We start from the raw sequence: 12,885 nt of genomic DNA, 5'->3' as shown, positions 1-12,885 counted from the left end.
AAAGCAATTTCTGCTTGGGAGGCAGCTTGGAAAGAGCTTCCGTAAGAGAAGATATAAGGCTAGATTGAGCGAATTCCTCGGCATATGCAGAAAATCATTAAATTAAAAGGCGGCAATGAGTATCGAGAGGGAAGGAGGGATAGTACCGGTATTAGCAGGGAATACTTCGTAGAGCCATAGAAATTTAGTACGTTCTTCCTTTTTCTTAACAGGGGTTATTTTAGCGTCAGCAACGACTATTGAAAGCTTCCTCCGTAAAACAGATAATAATTCCTTTCTAAGTGGAGATTGCTACTAATCTCCTCGGCCCGCGATCTCCTCGGCCCACGCCGACTGGTGGAACCAGTGGCTATCCCGCAAAGGCTCCTTACACGTGTCAGAGCCCACCTTGATCGGCAAGTCGACCGCGTGTTTAGGTTGATCTTACACCAATAATATGGGGCAGCCTTATCCCGTAAACGCTGCCGCGGAGTCCGGGTGCTCGTTTGTGGCCGTCGAAAATGTAAGCCTTGATAGCCCCCGGTTCTACCAGTCGGTGCGGGCCGAGGTGATCGCGAGCCGAGGAGATCAGCAGTAATATCCACTTAGAAAGGAACTATTATTTGGTTTTTAACGAGACAGCGTAATCGTTTCCGCCTGCGTGTTACAGTACAGACCGCGAATGGTCGTCAGTCTCCTCCATCCGATACCTCCGGATGCCAAGCTGGATTTGCCACGGGAAACCCAGATCCGGTACGGCAGTTGCCGTGTCCCATATGAAACAGCGGCTGTCTTGCAGGGCGTCAACGCTCAAGCGCTCAGCCACCAATGGATGCACAAGCTCATGGCAAGAATCGTCGCAGCATCTATAGCGGATGATTGATCAGAGCATACAGCTGCTGCAAGGGCCATTGGCTATTGGTTTAATGGTCTGAATCCTGAGCTGGAATTGTTTGTTCGGACTAGCACTGGCTAGGATTCACTCAAAAGTGTCTATCACAATCCCGGCATTGGCCCACACACTAACACCAACATTTTTGTTCCTGCAGGAAAATCGAACGAGGTTCGGTAAAATAGAACGGCATAAGGGCCAACGTGGAGGGAGATGCCGAAAGGCCTAGCCACTGCTGCCGATACCATCAACTATATAAAGACGACGACTACCACCACCAGCAAGATTAAGAGAGCAGTCTCAAGCCATCAGTTCTTCGCTCGTCTGCCTCACACTTGATCGTGCTCACATTCTCTGCTTGCTTCTTACAAGTCACATAAATTAGAACCCACTCGTCAACCAGCAATTATGCTTGTCGCCACGCTCCTCTCCGCCTTCGCTCTCGCGGGATCGACTCTCGCCGACGAAAAGGCGATCGCCGGCGCCATTAGCAGTGCTCGGACTCAGGCGGACGCGCTCAGCAATATCATCCTTTCCTGGCGCGGCAACCCGCTCGGCGTGCTGCCAATCTCGGTCCAGGCAGCCCTGTTGTATAGGGAACTACTTGAGGGCACGCGAGTTGCCTACGCCTCGGAGCCCCTGACGATGAACGAGTCAGCTCAGATTGGTAAAGCCACGCAGGATCTCGCGGCTCGGGTCAATGTCACGCTCGAGACCCTTGTCGCGGCCAAACCCAAGTTCGATCACCTACTCCTTAGACCCGTGATTCACCTCGATCTCGAGCTGCACAAGGACGCCGCCAACACGTTCGGCGCCAGCGTCGCCGCCAAAATACCCGGCGATTTACAGGCCGTAGCCAAGGGTTTCATCCAGGGCATAGACTATAAGTTTGACGAGGCCATCGACGCTTATCGCCTGCTCAACATTTAATGAGCAACAGGAAAGAAGCAGGGTGAGAATGGGGACGTTGACAGTTTGTCAGGCCGCTCATTCTTTAGTACACTTTCAGTCGCTGGAGGGCTTCTTGTGTCATGGGGATTAGTTTACGATACGAAAAAGCAGTTCCAGCACACGTTTAGATAGGAAACTAAATCCGCTCGTTGCCCAAGTCTACAGACAGTGATTTTTGTTTTTGGCATAAACGCTTTGTTCGAGTCAGCGCTGCCGTCAGATCAATCTAGTCAGATCTGGCCCTGAATCTGCAGATGCAGTTCTTATAATATTTAGAGAGAACGGAGTCCTTTAATCTGATTTCTCAGAGGCTCAGCAGCAAACGGTTCCTGAAGCGATTAAATTCTTCGAACTGTGCGAGATAACCCCGCCACGCTAGAGCCAGCAGAGGAAGTCTGCGCCCAAGTAGGGAATCAATCTAGGACTTCTACGATATTAATTAAGTTATTAACTTTAATCTATATAAACGTTACTCTATAGCTAGTATAGTTTTATAACTAATACGGAGCCCTTTAATATAAGTTCCTAGAGGGGGAGTGTCACGGCCTAACAAGGGGCCTAGTAGGACACAGACCAATGTATAGGAATAAAGGTTGGGCTCGCGCCCCCACGCACTTATAGGAGCGCCCCCTTTATCCCTAGAAGCAGCGCTGATGCCCTCGCCGCATCCGGAGGCACTAAATGCGGTGGTTAACCTATAGGATGCTAAAGAAGTTACTTTATAGATCTAGGTAACTATAAGTAGATATATTAATAGGGAAACCCATTCCCTTTTATACTTTATATATTATAAGGAAAAATGTTTTCCTATTATTAATAAAGTAGCTATAATATACTCTCTTAATTTTATAAGCTAATAGTACTTTATTAATTATAGAAAAAGTCTTATCTTATAAATTAAAAAGGCTTATTAGTTTCTATATTATTATAAATTAATTAAGCTAATAGATATTATATAACTAAGAAATAAAGGAATAATATTTAGCTAAAAATACTAGCTAAAACCTTATAAGAATACTAGTATAACTAACTCTCTTTAAATATAATTAATAGTAAAACTAATAAATATCTAGCTATATTATAAGTATTAATAAATATTATAAAGTAAGTAAAGATATATATATAAGTACTATTTATAGGATAATATTAATAAGCTATATAAAGCTCTTTTATATATAGCTAGCTATTATAACTACGGCTACTAGGCCGTTAACGGTCGACCGCGTTAAGCACGTAATACGGTCTAACGGATAAATAGTTAGCACGACTATCTAATAGATATAGGATCGAGGGGATCGTAGAGATCTAAGTAATCTAGGATTAATAAGATTACTACGCTCTATACGATCTAATAATTAAGGATTATAGCTAGGCCTATAATCTAAGGATAGTCTCTATAGGTATATATAGCTACCTACTTTTACTTCTTTAGATAGATAGCTCGATAGCTTTTAATATAGATCTTTATTATAATTCTATCTTTAATTCTAATTACCTAGTTATAGTCTATAGTCTACGACCTCTAACTTATTACTAACGTAATATACTTATTATTACTTAGACCACGCCTTATTATATCTACTAATATAAACCCCTTAATAGGTTTATCCCTTAGGAATAATACTAGTCGTTATACTTTAAAAGCTCTTATTTAGTATAATACCGCGTTACTCTAAGTAATATCGTAACTATTAATATACCTATATAGTAAGCTAGATTAACTAACTCTAGAGCTACTATATCGCCTTAGGATATAATACGCGAGATTATTACCCTTCGATATAAGGTATAGTTACTTAGGAACGGAGGAGGCAACGGATAAGTTAGGGACCTTAGAGAAGTAGTTAAACTAAAATAGCTAGGACTATTCGACGGTACTTATAGCACGCTTTAAGACTTTCTTACCTAACTTAAGGCTTACTACTAGTTTTACCCTACTAAACTCTTAGACTTAGTCGAAAAGGTACTCTATATAGGAAATTATTTATTTAAAATAGTACTTACTTAGTTTAGACCTATTATAAGGGAATTTCTCGATAACTAACTAGTATAATAAGATACTAAGATAGATAAAGTCTTTATTAGTTTCTAAGGATTTAAAGAAGCTATTATAAAGGTATTTAGAATAACTAACGAGGAATAAGAAGCTAAATAAAAACTTTAAGAACTCCGATAAAGGATCTTAGTATTAGATTATACTATAAAGTTTTATTAAGTTACTTTAAAGCTTAATTAAGACGACGAACCTCTTATATTACGATTCTACGATAGGCTTAAAGAAGAAGTTAAGGACGAGCTTTATAAGGAAAATTAACCTAATAACCTCTTAGACTATATTACTATAGTAGTATAAATTAACGATAGATAGTATATATAATACTAAGAAAAGAAATAAAGAAGAGGAAACTAGAACCCTTCTTATAAGAATAACTTTAACTAACGTACTAACTATAAAAAAAAGCGCGAAACTCTTATTGCCTACGCCTATATAACTAACCTAGGTAAGATAGACCTAAACGTAATATAAAAAAGTAAAGGAAAGTATTTTAACTATAGGAAACTTGGATATTACTCTAAGGAATATAGATAACCTTATAAGGAGGAGAAAACCTACTAGATACTAGCCTTAAAAGGTAAGAAATACCTAAACGCTACTAATAAATAGGAACTAAAGTATAAACTCCTTAGTTAAACTATATACTACGACGATAAATATATAGTATACCTAAGCGATAAGAACGGTATTAGATAGTTCTTAAAGCTACTAAAAAAGACCCTTATAATAGTATAATAAAGGGATCTTAAAATATAGAAATAAGTTAAATTTATAAAACTAAAATACCCCTATCTTAAAGGAGTCTCTTAAGACTAGATTAGGAAGAACGGTAAATAATTCTAGGAGGATATATAAAATAAAAATCGATAATAATAATAAGTAGTTTATAAGTAATATAATAAAGAAGATATAGATATAGCCCTTATACTTATAAAACTTAGATAATAACTTAAAGAGGAATAACGAAGTATCGACGATATAAGCTTTAAAGAATAAGAAATACCTAGAGAAACGGAAGATAAGAACGAACTTATACTACTACCCTCGCTATTAAAGGAAAATACTATAATTAGAAAACACGCTCTATACTTTAAAGAATTTAAAGAAATACTTAAAATTAGAACTTAATAAATACCTTAAATTCTTATAGAAAACTAATAAGCTATATTAATTCGATATTAACTAGCACTATATAAAGGAGACTACGCTATAGCTATTACTATAGTCGATACCCTTATAGCTTTATAACGAGAATAGTAACTATAAAGAGAATTTAAAGACGATCTATAAATACTACTTACTTATAAGTACTATAAGTATATCTTATAGATATTATACGTTTACCTAAATTATATAATATACTTTTAGATAAAGGTATAATACGACGCCTTCTTAGTTAGGTTCGAGGGATAAGTACTTTCGAAACCCTACCTAAGTATAGAACTAGACTACTAGAAAATTAATTAACGCTACCTAAACGACTAAGTTATATTATTAGAACCCGATTATAGTACGCTACTTAAATACCGCGATAATTATAGTTAATTAATAAGATATCTTTCGGAGATATATAAAATCTATAAATATACTAAAATAAAGGAATAGTATAACGCTACTTACTTTAAGGTATCTAAACTATTAATCTTTTAAAAACTTATATAACGAATTAAATATAATAAAGAAGATTATAATAAATATATATACCTAAACTATAGAGTTTATAAATATAAAAAAGCATAAGTATAGTATAAATAATATAATAGTATACTAAAAGATTATTAGTAATATATATAAAGGCTATAGGCTATATTTAACTAAGGAAGAATTAATATAAAAATACTATATAAAAAATAAAAAGACGCTAAACGAAAACTTAACCTTTAGTATAAAAATAAATAAAATTATAAAGTATAGTATATAATTAACTATAAAGTAGTATAATATAAATAATATAGCGTTAAGAAATAAGAAATCTTCGATTAGCTATAAGAAATTAGTCTCTTAAGCCTTAATATAATACTACGCGACGAAAATATAAAGAAACGATATTAATAATAAATTAAAGAAGAATACCTAAATAAAATAAATAAGGACTAAGTAAAAAACAAGGTATACTATTTATAAAAGGGCTATAGACTAGTATAATATAATAAGATCTAAGGACCCTATATATAGTAATAGTAAGCTATAGCGACTAAATAGTATTAGATATTTAAATCGCGGGATATTATATATATATACTTTTAGATTACGGCGTAATAAGTAATTATATTTTACTTAGAGTTATTAATTATTACCGACTTATATAGAGATATAAGAAAGATCTATATAAACTTATAAATATCGAAGGAGAGGCCTTTAACTATAATAATAGAATTATTAATATAGAGATTAATTACCTCGATATTAATATCTAGGGCTACGACGAATAAGTTAATATTAATATTATAGATATTAAAGAATATAACCTTATATTAAGGCTTCTATAGCTATAGGAGAGCAACCTACTAATTAACTAGAAAACTAGCTAGCTATATTAAGATAAAGATATAAGTTTCTAAGACTAGTAGATTTAGGAGAAAGTAAATTTTTACGATAATTTAGCTACTAAATAAGATAAAAAGGATAACCGTTTAAGTAAATTATTATAGGCTTTAGCGATATAAATAAAAATAGTAACCGAACTAGCGGATATAATAAAATCGACTAATAAGACCTATATATTAACTAATATAGCTATATAACCTAGTATCTAATATAAATAGAATAAAGGATATAATATAAAGATTTTAAGAGTTATTACTACTTTAAGGAAAGACCTTAAATAAATTAATAAAGAGCTTAAGTTAAGAGAAACTAGCTCTTAAAAGAAAGAATAAAGCCTATAAGATAAAATAAAGAATATCCCCTAAGAATACTAAAAATATAATAAACTCTTTAAGGAAGAACTTAAGATAGGGTTACTTAAATATAGCTAATAAGACTATAAAATTTATCTTAAGGATAGAATAACGCTAACGTTTTATAAGATTTATAACTTAAATAAAAAGTAACTATAAACGCTATATAACTACCTCGATAAGAATCTATAAAAGGGATATATATAAACGTTAATATCTAAAGTAAGCTATCTAGTTATATTTATTTTAAAGAAAAACGGTAAGCTATAACTAGTTATCGACTATAGACGACTAAATAATATTATAATAAAGGACCGAATACTATTACCGCTTATATCGGAACTATAAGATCGACTATATAGTAAAAAATAGTTTATAGCCCTTAACCTTAAAAGCGCCTATAACTTAATATATATAAAAAAGGGATATAAATAAATAATAGCCTTTAGAATAAAATTCGGACTATTTAAATATCTAGTAATACTATTTAGACTTATAAATATACTAGCTACCTTTTAATAGATAATTAATAATATCCTACGCGAATACTTAGATATCTTTATAGTAGTATACCTAGATAATATCCTAATCTTCTTAGATACCTTAAAAGAATATAAAGAATATATCTATAAGGTACTCCGCGTACTTTAGAATATAAAGTTACTAGTTAAACTAGAAAAAAGTAAGTTCTATATATAGGAAGTAGACTTCCTTAAATATACGATCTTACTAAGAGAGATATAAATATAATAAGATAAGATTAACTTAATTAAAGAATAGCTAATACTAAAGAACGTTAAGGATATATAAAGTTTCTTAAGATTTATAAATTACTACTAACGATTTATTAAAGATTTTAGAAAGATTATAGTACTACTATATAACTTAATAAAGAAGGAAAAAGAATTTATATAGGATAATAAAGCTAATAAAGCTTTCGAATATATTAAGACTATAATTACGTAAGAATTAGTCTTAACTACCTTTAATCTAAAATAATAAATCGAACTTAAAACTAATATATTAGACTTTACTTTAAGAGTATAAATTAGATAAAAAGATAATAAAGGAAGGCTACGACTAATTATATTCTATTCGAAGAAGCTATATAGCGTAGAACTTAATTACCTTATCTATAATAAAGAATTCCTCGTAATTATTTAAGCTTTTAAGGAATTTTAATACTACCTTCTTAAAAGTAAATATAAAGTTAAGGTTTATATAAATTATAAGAATATCTTATATTTTATAATAACGTAATAGTTAAACGGACGATAGATTTAATAGGCCGAATACTTATTAGAATTCGACTATAAAATAATTTATAGAAAAGGAATAGAAAACGGTCGAGCTAATGCCCTTAGTTAATAAAGTAACTAAGATATAAGAGTACTTATAGCGAAAGGATAGCTCTTAGAAATTAACGAAAATAGGAACTACTAGCAACGATAGCTAAATATAATATTTAAAGTATAACCTAATAACTTAATATACTAGAAAATCCTAAAATAGATAAAAGAATATAAAGTACTAAACGGATATAATATAGAATATTTAGAAGTTTTAATATATAAAAATAAAATCTAGATACTACTAGAATTATAAGATAAAGTTATATAAGATATATATAGATATTTAATATATAGATATTAAGGAATCTAAAGAATAATAAAACGGATTAAACGATAATATAACTTCTTATAGCTTAAGGAAGTAATATAATAAGTTATTAAAGAATATAAACTTTACGTATAAAGTAAAGCTAAATAATATAAACTATATAGAGAATTATAACCGCTACTAGTACTAGAGAAACTATAGGATTTAATAGCTTTTAACTATATTATAAAGCTATTACTATTAAAAGAACCTATAACTAATATTAAATATAATAGTATATTTATTATTACCGATAGACTAACGAAGTATAGGTATTTCCTACTATATAAAGAAATAAGTAATATAAAAGAACTAGTATATATATTCCTATAAATAATTATTAGTAATTATAGACTACTAAATAAGATTAACTTTAATAAAGAAAGTATATTTATAGCTAAGTTTTAGTAAGCTCTTATAATATAATTAAGAACGAAATATAAGCTTAGTATAGCTTATTACCTATAAATAAATAGATAAATAAAACGACTTAACTAAACGCTTAAATAATATTTATAATACTATATTAGCTATAAATAAAACGATTAAGTTAAATAACTACTAATAGCGTAACTAGCTTATAATAGCTTAGTTATAGAAATAACTAAGCTCTTATTAGTATACGCTAATTACGGATATAACCTAGAAGTATTTAAGGTTACTTAATAAGGACTATAAGCGGAATAAGCGATACTATAAGTAGATTAGCTACGAAAATTATATAAAGAAATATAATAAGAACTTTAATTTATTAGAGAATAAATATCTACTTACTATAATTAGAAAAGATTATAGGGCCTAATCTTTTAAGAGGGAGATATAGTCTACCTTATATAACGAAATATTAAAATAAAACGACTAAGAAATAAATTAGATTTTAAGAAACTTAAACCGTTTAAGGTTAAGAAAACTATTTTAAAAGTTAACTATAAACTTTTACTACTAATAATAATATAGATATACCCGATATTTTATATCTTATTATTAGAACTAGTACTATAAAACGCTAAACTATAGGAAAAAATTAAAGTCAATAATAATTAAGAATATAAAGTAAAATAAATATTAAATATAAGAAAATAAGGTTAGTAATAAGAATACCTTATTAAGTAGAAGGGATATAGACTAAAGGAAAATACCTAGGAACTACTTAAGCACTTAACCTACTATAGCTCTCTACTTTAATAATTTTACTAGAAGGTTTAAAAGGGATTAAAGGACTAAGATCTATAAACTCCTCGCTAATACTAAATAAAGACTAATTCGCCTCGTTAAGAACGCCTAACGATTATAAATTATTTACTACCTAATACTTATACGTATTAAGTATAGGTAAAACGCTATCCTTAGTATCTACTTCTTAGATACTATAACGAAATAACTTAGAACTCTTTTCCTTTATATAATTCTAAATCTTTTAGATATAAGCTAAACGATTAATAGCGATAGATATTTACGACTAAAGGTTTATAAGCTATACTTAAAGCTCTAATAAGGCTTCCCTAGCTTACTCCTCTTTAAAATATAGCCTACGCTACTCTACTAATAATTTAGTTACTAAAAGAAATATATTAGCTACTATATATAAAAAGAATTAAAAGATACTTATAAGAAGAGGCTACTAAAATACTATTATAATAGGGATAACTACTAGTAATATAATTATTATAGCGCGAAGAATTTTCGGCTATCCGATAATTCGTCTTCTTTACCTTAAAGTATTAAGTGCATAGTATATTAGTAGGATCTCTACTTAAATCAATATATTTAGTAAGAGTAGCGCGCTCGGAGGCTTTTTAGGAACGATTTTTTAGTATACGACTAGATATACTATTAGTAGTATATCCTAAAAGGATAAAGAAATAAGGAACGATATACTTATATACGACGCAATAAGGGTATATTTATATATAGCGGCTAAGGTAGCTATAGTAGGTCTTATAGATAAGACTAAAAGGAAGGGAGATATCGTATTACGACTATAGCTACTAGGCCGCTAATAGTAGACCGCGTTAAGTACGTAATACGGTCTAACGGATAAATAGTTAGCACGACTATCTAATAGATATAAGATCGAGGGGATCGTAAAGATCTAAGTAATCTAAGATTAATAAGATTACTACGCTCTATACGATCTAACGATTAGGGATTATAGCTAGGCCTATAATCTAAGGATAGTCTTTATAGGTATATATAGCTACCTACTTTTACTTCTTTAAATAGATAGCTTAATAGCTTTTAATATATAATTATTATAGATCTTTATTACGATTCTATCTCTAATTTTAATTACTTAGTTATAGTCTATAGTCTACGACCTCCGACTTATTACTAACGTAATATACTTATTATTGCTTAGACCATGCCCTATTATATCTACTAATATAAACCCCTTAGTAGGTTTATCCCTTAGGAATAACACTAGTTATTATAACTTAGTATTTAAGTTCCTATATAATAGTAAAAGGTATATCCTTTAAGACTGCTTTTATATACTTAAATTAAAGGTAAATATACTATCCTAATCGTATTTTAATAATACCTATGCTTTAATAGGAGGAAATAAAGTCCTTTTATTAAATAATAAGGCTAAGGTCCTTACTAAAGGATTTCTTAGAAATAAATTATATTATATTCCTATAGAACCTTTTTTAGAAAGCTAATTAATCCTTATTATATCTTTAAAGGTAAAGGATATAGATTTTTATACTTAGTACTTATACTTAGGGTATATAAATAGTAGGGCTATTTTAGAAATATTAAAAAGATATAATAAGGATATAAAAATACTTCTAAAAGAGGAAAATAAAATAAGGTAATACGAAATATATATTAAAGCTAAAGTAACGAATAAGGTTAATAAATAACCTTTATATAAGTCTTATACTTATTTAGAAAAAATAGTATTAAATATTTAGGGGCTAATTAAAGTGCCTACTTATAATAAATATTACTATTATATTTCTGTCTTAGATATAGGAACTTAATATCTAGAAATATACCTTTTTCGAAAAAAGGGGGAAGCTCTAAATAGGTTCCTAGAATTTAAAAATAGGGTAGAAAATAACCCTAAAAATACTAGGATTAGAGAAGCATTTTCTAATAATACTAAAGAATTTATATATAAAATAAAGCTCTATTACGAAAAAGAAGGAATTACCTTTAATTCTAGTCTTCCTAAGACGCCGGAATCTAATAGTAGAATAAAAAGAATAAATCGTACTATATTAGAAAAAGTATAAGCTCTTTTATTTACTACTAAGCTTCTTAAATATCTATAGGGAGAGGCTGTTTTAATAGCTACCTATTTATATAATAGATTACCGTATTCTATAATAGGATTTAAAAGTCCTATAGAAAAGAGGGATAATATAATACTACCCTTCGAGACCTTAAATAAAATAAAGACCTTTAGAACCCTTATATATTATAAATATAAAGACCTTAAAGATAAGCTAGAAAATAGAGCTTTTAAGGGAATAATAGTAGGCTATTTAGAAAATATATATAAAATCTAGGATTTTACTAAGAGAAAGATTACTATCTCTAGAGATATTACTATACTAGAAAATAAATTTATAAAAAATCCAGAAATTTCTAGTAGTAATAATACCTTTGATTTTAATTTTATTCTAAATAAAGATAAGCTAGAAAGCTATATCCCTATAAAGGAAGCTACTAAAGAACCTAGAGATAAAAGTCCCACGCCCTCTATAGAAGAAGAGTCTCTAAATAACGATCCTATTCCTATTACTAGTAAAATAGTAGTAGAATTACCTAAGAAGCTAGAAGGGTTCGATTCTAACTATATTAAATACCCTAACGTTAATTTATTTTTAAACTATAATTTTATAGAGTTAAGTCTAGCTAGTATAGAAAATTAAGATCTAAAAATTCTAAAGACCTATAAATAAGTAATAAATAGCCCTAAAGTAGTATTTTAGAAAGAAGCTATAATTAAGGAAATTAGCTAGCTAATTAAATATAAAACTTAGGAATTTTCCTACCTCCCTAAGGATAGGGAGGCTATAGGAGGCCGCTAGGTCTATACTATTAAAAAGGATAGTTAAAATAATATAATAAAATATAAAGCCCGTTTTATAATATAGGGATTTAAGTAGATCTATAGCTTAGATTTCCTAGATACCTTCTCGACTACGGCTAGACCTAAATCTATTAGAATTCTACTTATTTTAGCTATTATCTATAAATTTAAAGCTTTATAGATAGATATAATAAATGCCTTTATATATACCGATATAGATAGCGAAGTATATATCGATCTTCCTATAGGCTACGAAGAATACGCTCTTAAAGAATATTATTTAAAATATAGATTAGCTTATAGAGCTAAAGGAATTAAAGTAACTAAATTCCTAGACCTATATAAAACCGGTTAAATTAAAGCAAAGCTAAAGAAAGTATTATATAGCCTAAAATAAAGTCCT

At 29.8% G+C, this 12,885-nt stretch overlaps 1 protein-coding gene across 1 annotated transcript; it reads left to right on the top strand.

The window, feature by feature from the left end:
- Positions 1-1,279: 1,279 nt before the first annotated feature.
- Positions 1,280-1,801, top strand: HRG_07538 (hydrophobic surface binding protein A domain-containing protein; the record flags this gene model as incomplete). The annotated part of the gene is made up of 1 exon (XM_044866009.1): positions 1,280-1,801. One exon carries the CDS (start codon positions 1,280-1,282, stop codon positions 1,799-1,801), a length of 522 nt encoding a protein of 173 aa, XP_044718973.1.
- Positions 1,802-12,885: the final 11,084 nt, after the last annotated feature.

Source organism: Hirsutella rhossiliensis (genome assembly GCF_020360975.1).
Source record: "Hirsutella rhossiliensis strain HR02 chromosome Unknown scaffold00008, whole genome shotgun sequence".
In the NCBI taxonomy this organism is placed as follows: domain Eukaryota; kingdom Fungi; phylum Ascomycota; class Sordariomycetes; order Hypocreales; family Ophiocordycipitaceae; genus Hirsutella; species Hirsutella rhossiliensis.
Note: the sequence above shows the minus strand (reverse complement) of the source record. Positions and strands in the feature narration are given on the sequence as shown.